The sequence below is a fragment of the Aythya ferina genome (assembly GCF_964211825.1).
Source record: "Aythya ferina genome assembly, chromosome: 1".
NCBI lineage: Eukaryota > Metazoa > Chordata > Aves > Anseriformes > Anatidae > Aythya > Aythya ferina.
This window is the reverse complement of record NC_140296.1, coordinates 17,062,662-17,077,866: the sequence shown is the minus strand read 5'-3', so window position 1 is coordinate 17,077,866 and position 15,205 is coordinate 17,062,662. Positions and strand designations below refer to the sequence as shown.

The window sequence follows — 15,205 nt, the reverse complement described above, 5'->3', positions numbered from 1 at the left end:
AAAGCAGAAAATTGTGGAGGCTTCAGCATTTAAAAAATAACTTCTACCTGTTCTTGGATTATCTCTAAGCATAGTTTGTATTTCTGTTGTCTGAAAGTGCTACATGACTCCCGATGTGAGTGTGTGTTAGTTTTGAGGATGTTATCTCTGCTATTGTCAGTACCAGTCATAACTGATGTAATTTATGCTTTTATTCTTAATTTTTGTTTGACAATATCTGTCTAAAACATTACCACTCTGTTGATGCAGCTTGTTTGCCATGGTTTTTAGTGGTACAAAGCCTAGGAAGTAAACAAATTAAATGAGCAAAAGCCAGATTGGAAACAAATGCAGAAGTATTCTTTGCAGAATGGTTGCTCTCGAATGTTGTAGATACAGGAAGTTTAAATAAATTCAAGAAGAGACTGAAAAAGTTAATGAAAAATAAACCCCTTGGGAATTGTATAGAAATGGTATCTGGCTCTTTAAGTCACCAAGTCACAAATGCTTGGAGGCATCCTTTCTTCTTATACTCTTAATTAGGTGCTCACTTTTTGCCATTGTTAGAGAAGGCATTTATGCTTTAATTTGGAGGTAGAAGGTGTTCTTCGTGATGATTCTAAATAGTTTACAATGTGCTTTGTGTCCCCTACCTTTTTTCTTTTTTTTTGATTTTTTTAAGATTTTTTTTTCCATTTTCTTCTCACACTTCCTTCAATGCTCCCTGCAGTTGTCCTCTAAGAAATAGTCAAATCTGTTAAATGAAAAACAGTCTGCCTTTGTGTTGCTAAAAACTGGCTTAATTGTGTTTTCTGATCAGGAAATATATTGACATGGTACAGAATCGGGTAAATCTAGAACTCTATTCATGGTGGGGGATTAAATGTAAATGTATGAATCTTATAAAAATTGTTAATGCAATTTTATACTCAAAGTTGAAAATAGATACATTTTAAAGGGGGAAAAACAATATAAAGCAAAACCAAACCAACCAACTGAAACAAAACACAAAAATCACCCTTCTCAACCTAAAACCTATTATTGGGTTCCGCAGCACTTAATCAGTATGCAGAAAACAAAAAGTAGTCTGTGCTGAGTGATTGCTGGAGACAATTCTTAATAATGATGAATTGTGTTTAAAATGCAAAAACTAATACAAAATTGAATGGAAGGTAAAAGGCGGTACTTTAAGCAAAATAACATGGTAGAAAATATACTGTCATGGTGTATTTAAAAGAGAGTACAGTTCTGAAAAGTAGAAAAAACAATAAAGGCTTTTCTGTTATGCATTTGAGGTAAATTGTAAGGAAAATATGAATGACTACAGCATAGCAAGTCTTCATTTGAATAACTGAATTTTCTGTGACAATGCAGGTGTCTTCAATCTAGTAGGACTTATTAAATAAATATTCTTAAAACATAACAAATAAAACGGCATTTGATATATGTTTTCCACAACAAAGAGCAAAAAAACTCAGAAGAAATCTCTTAATTTTTTATTTTTTTTTTCCTAATGAAGCGTGTGTAGTGCTTCTGTAAAGTCCTTTGGGCAAGGTATGTGTAGAACAATAGGCTTCAGTTTTGGGAGGCAATATATTTCACTTTAGAGCATGCAAATTACTAACATGACAATGCTTTAAGGGAGAATTTTCTTTTTTCCAGACAATGATAACACTCTCCAGTCCATTGCTTGTACATCTCTCAGATGGAGGGCATGTTACAGTGGAGGGAAAAGCTGCTTCTTAATTTAGCCAGTTTTATGGCATAAGTAGGGCTCATCTTTTAGTGGAAACCTTTATAACATCAGGAACTTAGTATACTTCAAATGCAAAAATCCATTACATACCATTACGTACAATTACGATTGAGCAGAGACTGGATGGAACATAATGGGTCTTTATCTGAAGAAATTCACGGAATTTCAGAATGGTAAGGGCTGGAAGGGACCTCTGGAGGTCACCCGGTCTGACCTCCCTGCTCAAGCAGGGACATCAACAGTAGTTTGCACAGGACCATGCCCAGATGTCTTTTGCAGTACAGTTTTTATCCTGAGACAACTAAACCATATGACAATAGGAGTAGGTGAGAGGAATCAGCTGTGGAACAAAACTGAAATAACTCCGATTAGACAGTAGTTAATACTTGGGAACAAGAAGTGAAAGAAGAAATATAGTCAATACCTCAAATGCAATGTTTAGAAATGTTTAGAAAACTGAAACAACCCCACCCTTGAAAAGTAGCATTCAAAATTGCAGGTGTACCAACATTCTAGGTTTTGGAAATGAGAATATAAAAGCAGATTGTTGTTCTGCAATAAAAACATTTGGTTGTCAAAACTTACCTGTAATATGTTTTCATTTTACAGGGTTGAGTGGCCTTTCGTTGTGCCATACCCAATGCAGAACCTAAGTACGGTTGTAGTAAGTCTCCAAGACTTAGGAGAAAAATCAAACATTATTTAAAAACTGTTTAAAACTTTCATGGAAGAATACACCTGAAACACCTGTTAAAAAAAAAAAAACTGTGTAAAAGCTGGACTGTTGAGGGTTAATGGTCCTTGCTAAATGCATGATGAAAACCTGTGATTTTGTTTGGAGCTTCGGATGGTGTGGAGATACTCCAACAGATGGGTTTTGGCCTGATTACTCTCAAATGTTTTCAGCGCATCATAATTTCTAATCATTGCTGTTCCATCACACTTGAATCTTGTCTGCAGGATGGCTGTACCATTCTTTTTTTTCAGCAAAAGTCTGTTTTCCCCATTCAGAGAGATGACTCGCTCTAACTAAAACAAGGAATAATAAAGTGGGCATCCATTTGCAGAACAGCTTTAATAGCATTAGTACTTACTTTTCAGAAATAATAGGTATGTGCAGCTTCTGTGAGAGTATTTCCTGAAAACTCTTGCTCATGTCATTTAGAGAAGATTAAACAATTATAAGACAAAAACATATTAAGACAAAGTTTCTTAACTTCCTAAATGTAATTTAGAGGAAATTGTTTTTTTTTTTTTTTTTTTTTTTTTTTAATTTTTTATTTTTTTTTATTTAAGAAGTACTCAAGAAACTGGATTAGCAAGTAAAAGAAATATTTCTTACTGATTTCAGTACAATTAACAGGGATAAAAGAGCAGAGTGAATAAAACTTCAAGCAGATCATGTGAAGCTTTGGAGTATGTTCTAACACTAGAAATAAAAGTCCTTTCCAAGTGCCATGCAGCACTTGCACTCAGCGGTGCCATAGTTCTAGGTCGGTTTTTCTCTTAATACTAAGCAGAATTTCTGCATATTTTTATTGCTGTGTGTCTGCACCTTCACTAAATTTCTTCATAATGAATTCTATTTTTCTTCAGAAATTTTCTTTCTTCACAAGAAAATTTCTTCCCCCTGCCTCAAAAGAAAAAAAGAAAAGCAAAACTATTCCTGGAAAGCCTTTGTGATACAGCACACACTTCTGATTTCATATGGAAAGGAGGAACCTGTTTGCTTTTGTTTTAAATTTTATTTTACATATACCCCTTTAATGATGATTTTTCAAGTTGAGCTACCTGTCCTGCTAATGAAGATGCATTATTAAGCCCCCCCCCCCCATAAGCTTGAACGACTGTTTGCTAGTTGGGATACTCTGATGCTTTCAGTTTTTAAAGCTATCTTTTCTGATATATAGTCTGAAAATACCTCTTGCATCAGAGCTAGAGAAAATCTCTTTTCTAAATAGAGAAATTTGTTCAAGTATTTTTACTGGGCTTAGAATTCTACGTACTTGTTACTAAATCTTCATATTTACTTAAGGAAATAACATATACTTAAATACTATTTTTGTTTACACATGCCAAACTTCTGCTTATCACATTGTCGGTCTTATATGACATTTCTGTCTGATAAGATGAAACAGGAATTTGTGGCCTTAAGAACCAATATGCTGCAATACCTTTCTTTTTTATGGTCTGAGAATTTAGTTTGTATGTGATGCTGTTGCTATAAAAACAAGCTATTGAGTCTTTTTCTTCCTTTCCTACAGATGCTTCACATGCTTACAGTGGCTTATTTGTGCTATGGTTATATGACTATTTCAAAATGTAGGTAGCAATTTGAAATACCAGATTGCATCTTTAAACCTTCTTCTAAAGTTGTATTTTTGAGATATGTGGCTTGCTGATATTTCCTTGTTACTGGACACACCACAAGCTGCTGTGCATTGCACAGTATTGGTCCTGTGGCTGGCTGTACGGCCATCTCAGAGATACTCTAAGAAAATAAGTACTGAGAGCAAACAAAAATTATTGAATGCAGGGTTGATTGGAGGTGTTCAATGTAAAGAGGAGATGAATAAGAAGATAAGGTTAGTTATTCTGAGTAATGAGCAGTTTAGATAAAATATTCTTTTTCATAATATAAGAACAAAAAATTGAATTTAAAGGGCAACCAATTTTATATCTGTAAGACAAAATTACATTTTTACGTAACATGCTATTAATGTCACTCTAAGTGGGGAAAAAAGAGACAAAACAATTAGTATTTATATCTATACCTTTTGTAATAATGAATGTTTTCACTTATGAATTAGAAGTTATGACTTTATTTATTTTTGAGTCTCATTTGAGTCTTCTTCTAAAGTTGTATTTTTGAGATATGTGGCTTGCTGATATTTCCTTGTTACTGGACACACCACAAGCTGCTGTGCATTGCACAGTATTGGTCCTGTGGCTGGCTGTACGGCCATCTCAGAGATACTCTAAGAAAATAAGTACTGAGAGCAAACAAAAATTATTGAATGCAGGGTTGATTGGAGGTGTTCAATGTAAAGAGGAGATGAATAAGAAGATAAGGTTAGTTATTCTGAGTAATGAGCAGTTTAGATAAAATATTCTTTTTCATAATATAAGAACAAAAAATTGAATTTAAAGGGCAACCAATTTTATATCTGTAAGACAAAATTACATTTTTACGTAACATGCTATTAATGTCACTCTAAGTGGGGAAAAAAGAGACAAAACAATTAGTATTTATATCTATACCTTTTGTAATAATGAATGTTTTCACTTATGAATTAGAAGTTATGACTTTATTTATTTTTTGAGTCTCATGCTTTCTACATAAACCTAGCGCTACCTGATGAAGATACTCTGATGTTGTTACTTTGTTGCTGTGTTACAGCCCCCGTTAGGTTTTCTAATGCATCTCCTCTCTGTTAAATGCAGGGTGCTGATTACGGTACATTAACTTTCTGGTCTTGTAAAAACTATTCTTTTTTTTTTTTTTTTTTTTCAATCTTCTTTCACTATTAGCCTAATCCCTTTTAAAGTTGTAATAGTGATGCCTATTACTATGTTTACCGGGTCTTTCCTGAAATACTAAGTTTCTAACCTAGGCTGAACCTCTTGCTTCCTTGTGCTCCTATTTCCCTTAATTTTTACTTTTATTTTTATTTTTTCTCCCTCTCAACAAGAACCCAAACTGAAGTTTTATACTGTGGTCTGCTGCTACAGACCTGTAACACTTTAACTTCACCTTGCTAGGAGAGCCAGACCTTGGTCCTACTACGGAGAATGCTGTATCTATTGATTTTATAGGTATTGCCTTTGAAGTTGACACTCCCATTATTCGCATTATTCAGTGGCAGACCCTGAAGGGGTAGCATAGATGCTTTGAAACTTACCTTTCATGGGCACTCAAGGCAATGAGTACAGTGGTGAGACCTGCTCTTACAAATGGTTAGCGCTGAAGGAGGCAGGCTGTTCATCCTGAATGGGGTTGACTCTTCCTTCTGGTAACTCAAGTGTAAGTGCAACCACAGAACTGAGTAAGAGGTAATTGAAATGGGAGAAGAAAACACCTCGAGAGGAAAAGAGACAGAGGATGGAAGATAGGTCTTCTGCTATGTCCAGCCCGCTGATTAGTGCCACGTGTCTCCTTGACACTTAGACCAGTAGAGGAATAAGAGAGCAATGGATTCAAAACATTTCCATTTGCCATAGACTGTAAGAGAAAGGAAACAGAAAGGAAAGAAAAAAAAATATTCTTAATCCAGCACCTAATTTGTTTGAGATCAGAGCTAGTGTTTAGTTGTTGTGGTTTGTCCTTGCTGAAGACTGTCACCAAGCTTTGTTTTTTCCTTCATTACTTCATGTTTGCTTAGGTACTCGGATGTCTGTTCCTGCACATGTGGTGGCAGAGCCTTTTTATTTCCTTCTGCAGGATTATGGAACAGACACAATCTCTGGAGAGTTCAAAAATCTTTTTCAGAACTGAATTTTATTTATGTATTTAATTTAAGCATTTATCTTTTGAAAGCAGACGTGTCTGCTCTGTTTTGTTCAGTTGTGTTAATCGCTCTATAGCATTTTGTATGTTTGGTGAGAACTACTGTGTACTTTGCATATTTAATTGGCCTGAAGCAGGAATTTATGTTCCTTCACTAATGACAACAAATGACTCCAGTCTAGTTCAGTGAATTCAGACAATCCTTGCTTTTTTAGGACTTTGAATAATATTTGTGTAAGAGTCATCACAGGGTTCAAGGATAGTGACTGAACCTCTTCGCCACTTTCAATTTTAACATATAATAATAATATGTATCATATTTAATTACATTATTATGTAATTTAATCACATTATTACTATAACCAGTATCACCATTATAGTAATATCAGAAAAATACTTAGTAATATCATCAATTTTGTATTTATAGCATAAAACGTTTATTTAATAGAAGTAGTTAATTTGGCAGCTCGAGAAGGTTCAAAGTAAGCTTTGCAATGCTGTGTAATGCCATGCCACTGTGTGAAGAAATAAATCCATATTCCAGATAATAAAAGCAAGTTAAAACAGAAGCAGAATCCAGACTCTCTGGAATCTCTGTTTAAAGCACAAGAAGATAATTGGTGCCTCTTCTCTGAAAGATAGTACAGTTCTAGGGAATATTTGTTAGGTCTTATGGGTGATTTCAGAGATTATTAGTAGGAAGAAAGTCATTACTCTATTCTTGTACTATGCTGAATGGATATTACCAGGTACTGTGTCATATAGTCATAGGAATGCAAACCTATAGAGTTGTTTTAGAAACAACAACCGATAAAATGAGGAGAGAGGAGTGATAATTCCTCTTATATGTGAGGTTTTATGGTGCATTTCTGAATTAATTGCGGTCCCTGACAGTAGTTCAGCAGATAAATGAGAGTTCTGAGTGCTCTCTTTTGGTTAGATGGGTAACCACATAGCTTTAAGTCCTTCAGAAAAGTCTAATAGTGCTGCGGTCATGACCTCTCCTTGAAGAGGCTCTTCCCGAATATACCACACTTGCTTAAGTGACTTATACTTGTGTGAGTTTGTCCATTGCAATTTTTAAATACATTGCAATTCCCAGAATCAGCCTTTGGCACATTTTAAAATATTTATGTTATACTCGTCACGCTATACTATTTTTGTACGGTGGACTATTTAAATGACAGGATGTGTACTGAAGAGTATGGATGTTATCTATTGGAATTGTTTTTCGGAATCTGAGAGAATCATTTTTCATGGCAGCTTTCTTGAAAACCTATTACTGACATTTTACTTTGAAGATGATTCCTAAGTTCTATTCCATGATTTAATAAAATAAAATAAAAAATGTGGAATAGCAACATCTTAAATTTAGAATGCAAATAATTTATTTTTATCATTTTTGATATTGCAGTAACTGCTTGATCATCTCTTATTTTTCTGTCAGAAAGCTTTCTGATTCTGGTGTGTTTAGAAATAGTTTTAGTGTTTATTTTTAGGGAGATCCTCTTCAATATTAACTTTTGCCTTACTTTTTCTTTTTTTTTTTTTTTTAAATTTACAATAAACTTTCCAAATTTATGCAGTTTGTAGTTCAGTTATACTTTATATTTAGATAGGATTTTGGCTACTGAAGGGTGTTTTTACCTCTACTAACTGCTTTAATCTTCTGAATAACCATGCCTGGCATATTTGATCTGTTGGATTCATCTTGGTTCATAGTATGCAATTACTCTTAGTCTTTCACATGACTACACATTAGCCTTTGTGCTGTCCAAAATTATTTTATCCTTTTATCTGCTTATTTTAAATTCCCTTTGATGGACGACTTCTTTTTTTTTTTGTACTTTCTCTTCTAAAGTTAAAGATTACTCTATTTTGTGCCTTCTTCTATTCTTCTGGAATATTAAATCTAAATATGGTTATTCTTGTGTGTCTTGTGCCAGGACTCTGTGGACAAAACAAACAAAAACCCTGATTTCTGTAGGGTACTGGCTCAGAGTATGTGTTACGTCTGTTTATCCTCTGCAGCATTTCATGTGTGAACAGGAGCCTGCTGAAGTCTATTGCCCTGCTGCCTTCATCTCTAGCTCCATTGTACACATCTGGGGTTGTTAGCAGTTTTCTAGCCTTTCTTGTTTTTTAAAACCAAACCATACATGATGATGATTCCACGTTCTTCTTAGGTAATCGTACTGTTGTTGTTTTACACTCTTTAATGTTAGAAGAACCTTTCTGCTACCTAACTTGCATTTCTTCTGCGATTTAAAACCCTTTTATTTTCCTCTTTTATTCATCATGCAGTTCATTTGCCAAAACCTTTTGAGTTTTTGCAGCTTACTAGCATATTCTTAATTATGTCTAATTTTTTCTTTCAACTTTTTTAAAAATATTTTTTTTCTAGGCCTTTAGTCATTCTTGTGTGTCTCCAGCGTCTCTCCTGTTAAATTTACATTTTTCTGGAAGTGTAGTGCCCCAAATGGGGCAGAAGGCCATCTGAAGTCTTGCATGTGGAAAAATGGAAGCGTTCCCACTTCTGCCTGTTCTTCTGCCTGTATGTTACTGTGACAGCAGGCAGAAATCAGAAAAAAAAACAGAATGCAACTGTTGTTAGTATCTAGTATTTTGGAGCTTGTCTTCAGGAGCATGTAACATCTGTTTTTCTGAGATGTAGCATACCTTGTAAACCTTCATTCTGGGAAAATAATCGCTGCTGAAATGGCTTCCTTTTTGACATGGCAGCATTTTAAAATTTGTAGTGAAGACACGTAAATCTTGAGGTAGGTGTTCTCAGAAGGAATTAGATGCTTGTAAGTTGAAGAATCTGTTTATCATTCTGTGCAATTCCTCAGCAAACCAACATTGGTGTTGTAATGTCTGTTGTTTTTCATGGTTAATCTTTCTGAAAAGTCGTTTATATAATGAGGTGAAAGCTTAGAGACTGGGAATGGAAATGATGCAGCCATTCTTTATGGAAAATTTTTGTCCCTTTTCTTGACAATGTAAAGATGTGGGGAGAGAGGGACTTAAGATAAGCATCTTTTTAGAAACTCCATAGCAACATCTGCTGAAGGCAACAGGACCCATCACAATTCTCAGGTAATAATCTAACAAGCAACCATTTCTGAAGAGTCCTCTTCACATGAAATCCCTAGTCAGGTGTATCTTTCTACTCACCTGCCTCATGTTACTTGCATCCCCTTTTGCATATGGATTTGACTTGCCCTTATGGGAGAGCTGCTTGTCCCTGCTTGGCCAGGTGGGTTTGTCAGGTTTAGGACAGTACGTTTTTTTCCTTTAGAAATGTCATTTTCATTTCAGACTAATAAACCAATCTCTGGGTTTTGAATGTTCGCTGCAATGTCAGCTGTTACATTTTCAGCTTCCAAACCTGTAGAGTTACCCAAGTCTTTAAAGAACTAAGGCATTTGCTGTATGTTTCCTATGATATGTTATGTTATTTCTCTGTCTTTGCTTTCCCTATTTGCAGTGCATAATTTTTTACAGTTATTCCCTTCCTACTTTTTAATACTGCTCTTTTTATGATTTTTCCTGTACCTGGTTATCTTGCAGTAAGGGTAAAATTAGTCGGCGTGTGCATTAGGGGTAAAATTTAGCCAGCACATGCATCTCTCTTGTCTTTTTCTACCATTTCAAATGAAATTTTGTGGTTATTTCACTCAAGTGTTTCAGATTGGTGAGTTTCTTGTTGTCAAGCAAAGTGTTCCTCACAAAATTTCCCTCCTAATCCTGTTTTTTAGAACTTATTTTTTTTCTTTGACTTTCCATTCTTCAGTTCTTTCAACTGTTAAAATTATTTCTGCTACCACAGGGCTGAGCTGTGCTAAGTCATAGGCCATTTAAGCATTACAGTACTCACAGATGTCTCCCTGTTTTCTTGACACACAGAAAGAAATGACAAATGCCCTAGCAACTTGCACTGGTTACCTGTTTGTCATTATGCCCAGAGTACTCCACTTGCATTTATATCCCATTTAAGTTGTGTGTACGTCCTGCTTCTTTTACACCCTCATCCTTTGTCTTTGCGCATCTGATACTGAGTGTTTTGTTGCTGATATGTTTTCAAAGTAATGCTGATTTTGTGCAGGGATGATAACTAGTTCTTACATCTGTCTGAACAGCCCAGTGATGGTGTGAAAACACAGCGTACTCCTGCCTTGGTTGCCTGTCTCAAACCTGCCTATTATCAGGCAGGTTTGAACTTCACAGTATGGGAAGTGCAGGACACAGCCTTTTTTCCCTGTTTCAGTGAATCACCTCTTCTCCCCCTACCCTCTCCCAGGAGAGAGCAAATACTTTCTGTTCTGAAAAAGGAACAACCGAGGCAGATAATCTGGCTGATACAGGGAACAAGTGGTGGTGCATGCAACATGCCTCCCTGAATACTCTTATTGGAGCCAGACCAGTGTTGGACGTCTTGGTTTGCTCTGCAAAAATGAGATTTGCCTTTGATACAGAAGAGAGTTTTGGTTTACTTAGACAGTTTTTTGTTCTGTAACTTCTAGCTTTGTGTCACTTTTCCTGAAAAATATGATTAGGCCATCAGAGTCAGCACACTTCAGTATCTACAGAACTTTTAGACTTGATTGGGGTTTCTGGGACAGGCTTTCATTAGGCAAGGATGGCAGATGTAAAGCAGGCACGTCAGTTGTTTGGTGGAAAATAGCTTCAAATTGAGATTAATAAAGTTGTTTATAAGACTTGACAAAAGCTGTCCTAATATCACCAGATTTAGTGATGTCCTCCTTTTTGCTCTAATTTAATCATCTGACTTACCTAAACATCTTTGTTTTTTAGAGTAATCAAGAAGCTCTCAGGCTTTCTTTTAAATTTTTTTTTTTAATTCTTAAACTTTCCATAAAGTTGAATACTTATTTTTCTGGTGAACAATTCTCACCTTTTCTCTTTTTGTTTATATGTGCAAATGTGTCTCTGTCTATTATCTTTATTTGAATCTGATGCACCCCTATGTAGTGGGAAAATTTTGGAGGGAGCTGGGCTGACCTGGCTCTTGACAGGACATTCATTGTGCAGCTCAGCTGTAAAGATGGTAACTTCCATCCCAAATGAGGACCTGGGTGGTTGGAGATAAATTCATAAACTGATAAAGAAGGTTTTGCAGTTACACTAGTTGATGAAGGTATGAGAAGACTGAGGGCTGAGTTCATAAAAGGGGTGATGTGAAGCAGTACCTCGCCCTCCTGTGCTTTCCTTCTAGGTAGCTGGCAGTGGTAGTGTAAGCTAGGACTGAGTACCTGGACATGGAATTTGCAATAGCTGAAGTGCAGGGAAGTATTTAAGAAGCCATTTGGGAAATGAATACGTTCGTTCATCTCCCTGGTATTGTGTCAACAGGACTGGGATCCGTAGAGGGCCTTCATCACTGGGCTATGTGATAATCCTTACTTTTCAGGTGCACTGATAAATTCTGTCTGGTCAAGTGAGTCCTTCATGTCTTTTCTTCAGTCTTGCTTCTTCCAGGCCTCTTCTATTTCCTCTACTCCCTGCTTGGTGGGCAGAGAAATCATGGGAGGTGGATTTGCAATTTCTTGAGCTGCCCTGAAGTTAAATCTCCCACATAAATGAATGATTTTCCTCCAGAATATTTTCACCAAAAGACATGTTTTTCTGCATGGAATCTGTCTTGCAGCCTTTTTTGAGCAATTCAAGAGTGTTAATGAGTGCTGGACATGAACTAAGCCAACCAGGGATAAAACTTAAGGATAAAGGTGCTTAGTCTAGGCATTCTGATTGGGTTTGGATGTAGAATAGATTTAAGCCATCCATCTCTGGCAAAATGGAAGAGGTTTTGAGAATGCATGGAGGAATAACTCAATACAACTCTGGAACTCTACTGATAGATCTACAGGCCTGTAAACTCTTAGGTGCTGAAGGGTAAACTGGGATTTTGGGGATTACACTTTTCTGTCCAAGCTAAGATGACCTCATTTGTAGGTAATTCCTTGAGGCAGATGTTTGCTTCTGACCTTAAAGTCTGAATATGTCCAATATAATAAGGAATTATATTATCTGGCAAAAAAATAAAGGGGTCTCCCGTGTGTTCATATGAATGATAGAGACTTCACCTGTAGCTGGCTGACAGAATGAGCTGAAACCAGGCAATTGGCATCTTGTTTCATGGATTCTGATACAGTAAAACCAACATCATCAGTAGTTTTGGAATTAACCTGGTAGTAAGGACCACTCTGTAAAACTCTCTTTCTTGCAGTGCCAGTTGTGTAGGAAATGAGTCTGATCTAATGGAATGTGTTCAAAAGCCAAAGTTTTCACCAGCTATTCAGTATTATCTATTGAAGTATTCAGAAGCATAGTATTTCTTCTGGGGATGAACCTTTATGACAAAGAACAAGAAATACAAGCTTGGTTCTTTTTGGAAATTTATGTTCGCTCTGGACTTGTGTAGTTGGATATGTGTTCAATCCCCTGTCCCTTCTTAATGTGGAAAAGAACTTGTGTAATGTAATGCTACTTGCTTTGAACTATAACAAACATGCAACATGTAAAGAATCTGTTCTTTTATCTTTAGAGCTTTAAATGTTTTAAATAATCTTTTAAATAAATACTTTTATTCAGTGTGAGATTAGGTGCTGCTTTTGTTTTTGTCTGTAACCTCTGTTTTAAAATACATCTTCTGACACAGGCTTCAAGCCGTCAAGACGATGAGCAAGTGATCCTTGTCAGAACAGATCAAAGTGGAAGGGCATGGCCTGTGACTGCATCAGCTGAACCACAAGAGCCTAGAGGAGGACGGAGAAAGAGACAGATGGTAAGTTTTACAGAAGTGAGTGCTAAGGAGTGAAATTCAGAAATGATTTTGTAAATTTACTTTTATGGTGCATGAATTAATGTGTGTGACTTATCAGACTGTCGATAGGTAGTTAAAAAGTGCTCTTCAGAAGATGATTGTAATTAAGTGTTAGAGAACATATTAAGCATATATTAAGTTTATTTTCAGACTTATGTTGACCTCTGGACTGTTTTAGGGCTTATTTAAACATACAGTCAAGGAAAAGTAAGTCTTTTCTCAAATTATCAGTCTCTTAGCAAAGCAGTTTATACTGCATAAAGTTTATCTGAACTGAATATTTCTAAAATATCTGTGGGTAATTTCACTTTTCTTCTGATCAAAAGTACTGCTGCTGATAATAAAACTTATGACCCAACTTTTACAGCAAAGTCTTTTGGGGAACATGGAGAAGCTTGGAGGCTGGAGGAACATTTTATTCTTCTAATGTTTGTTTGCAGCAATAAATAAACTAGTGTTTTGAACTTGGGGCTGGAGGAGCAAACAATACCTTACATTTCTAGTACATGCTTGATTAGTATAACAGATCAGTTTGTAATAGCGTTGTGGAGGAGTAAAAAGAACGAGAGGTGAGGTATTGGTTGTCATCTTCCTGTTCTTTCTATGTTGGAAAAACGCCACCTCTGTTACGTTAATTACCATACCCTACGATTTTGCAGTTGTGTACTCTTAAGATGGCAGAGGTACCACATTTACTAAGTTTTCAATAATGTGTTTGATTGCTTTTTCTTTTTTCTTTTTTTTCCTTTTTTTCCTTTTTTTTTTTTTTTTTTTTTTCCTTCTTTCCTGGCTTAACTGTCTTAGTTGGAGAATTAAAAAAAAAACTTCTGTAAATAATGGAGATTACTTTTTGGAATATTCCATCATTGTGAACTGATCAACCATTTCAGTGAATTACTGTGCGACTTGAATTGGTAGTGTTGGAGCTCTGACAGCCTAAGGATATAAGAGAGATAGTGATTGTGAAACAAGGCAATATTTTTATTTAGGCCTACCGAAACAATTGAAGGAATAGGAAATGCTCATTGCTCCTTTCCTTAGGTCAAATGAAGCAGCAAGCCCTGTTGTTTCAGATGTGCTTAGCTTGATCCTCTGTTCTTTAAACTTGCTGAAATTATCAGGGTCTGAATTCCATTCTTGATCTTTCTCACTAGGTTTTTATTGTATTCAATATGTTTGTTTCCAGGTCACTACTCATGTAGATAAAGAAAGAGTAAGGTACTTTCCGGATGATGACAGTATGAACCTGCAGGATTTAGTCAAAAATGAGAAGACAAGAACAGCAGAGGATCAAAATGCACTGTTCATGCGTATGGCATCAAAGGTAAGGTGTGATGTGTATGGGTTTCTGATTCTGCATTTTATTACAAGGAAAATCAAAAGAATAAGAGGCAATGACCCTCACTGTGCTAGGTATGGTGCTTTTTGGTGAGAATTCTGATTGTCTTGAATAATGTTCAAGTCTGTTGGATGATTTTACTGACATCAAAGAGACAGAAACATGCATGCAGGAAATATGGTGCATTCAGCTCCTTCATGAACTGATTGTGCTGTTTTTCTGCCTATAGATTTTCATGCTATAAATGGATTCTTCTTAGCTTACCCCTGAAGTTTCTAAAATTTATATGAATACACAAAAGATACTTTCCATATTTGTTGATTCCAAGTTTCTTTGCTTCAAACTGGAAAGATTCTTATTGTGTGTTCAGTTACCCTTTTTCATTTTTTGTATTTTTGACGTTGTACTAAGTAACTTTTAATGCAAGGACTGGATTGTATGCAGGGAAGCATAGCAAACTTGAACGGAGATCAAAGGCTTCTATGATATTTAGTTTTCTAAGTCTTCAAAGGGAAAATTCTGGTAATTTTTCTTTGTATTTTTTTTTTCATGTAAATGTATTTTTTTTCTGTTCAACTTTGAAATACAAATTTTCTAAGTTTCTGATGACTGAGACACTTCATGTAAGAGCACCCCTACCAGTGATTCACTCGGATTTATTCTAGACTGTGACTGCTTAGGTGAAAGTATAAAAGCAGGTCACATTTCTAATGATGCATCCTCTGTGCGCTTTTCTGGCCATTACCAATTTGAAAAAAAAATAATTCCATAGCTGGT

The 15,205-nt window shown here is 35.7% G+C and overlaps 1 protein-coding gene across 1 annotated transcript in view; it reads left to right on the top strand.

Moving 5' to 3' along the window:
* The window catches only part of CWF19L2 (CWF19 like cell cycle control factor 2), a 69,480-nt gene that overhangs the window by 32,663 nt on the left and 21,612 nt on the right, over nucleotides 1-15,205 (top strand). The window contains exons 11-12 of the mRNA XM_084507037.1: nucleotides 12,925-13,050; nucleotides 14,276-14,413. Coding sequence (XP_084363163.1) covers nucleotides 12,925-13,050; nucleotides 14,276-14,413 — 264 coding nt within the window. The remainder of the gene's footprint in view (nucleotides 1-12,924; nucleotides 13,051-14,275; nucleotides 14,414-15,205) is intronic.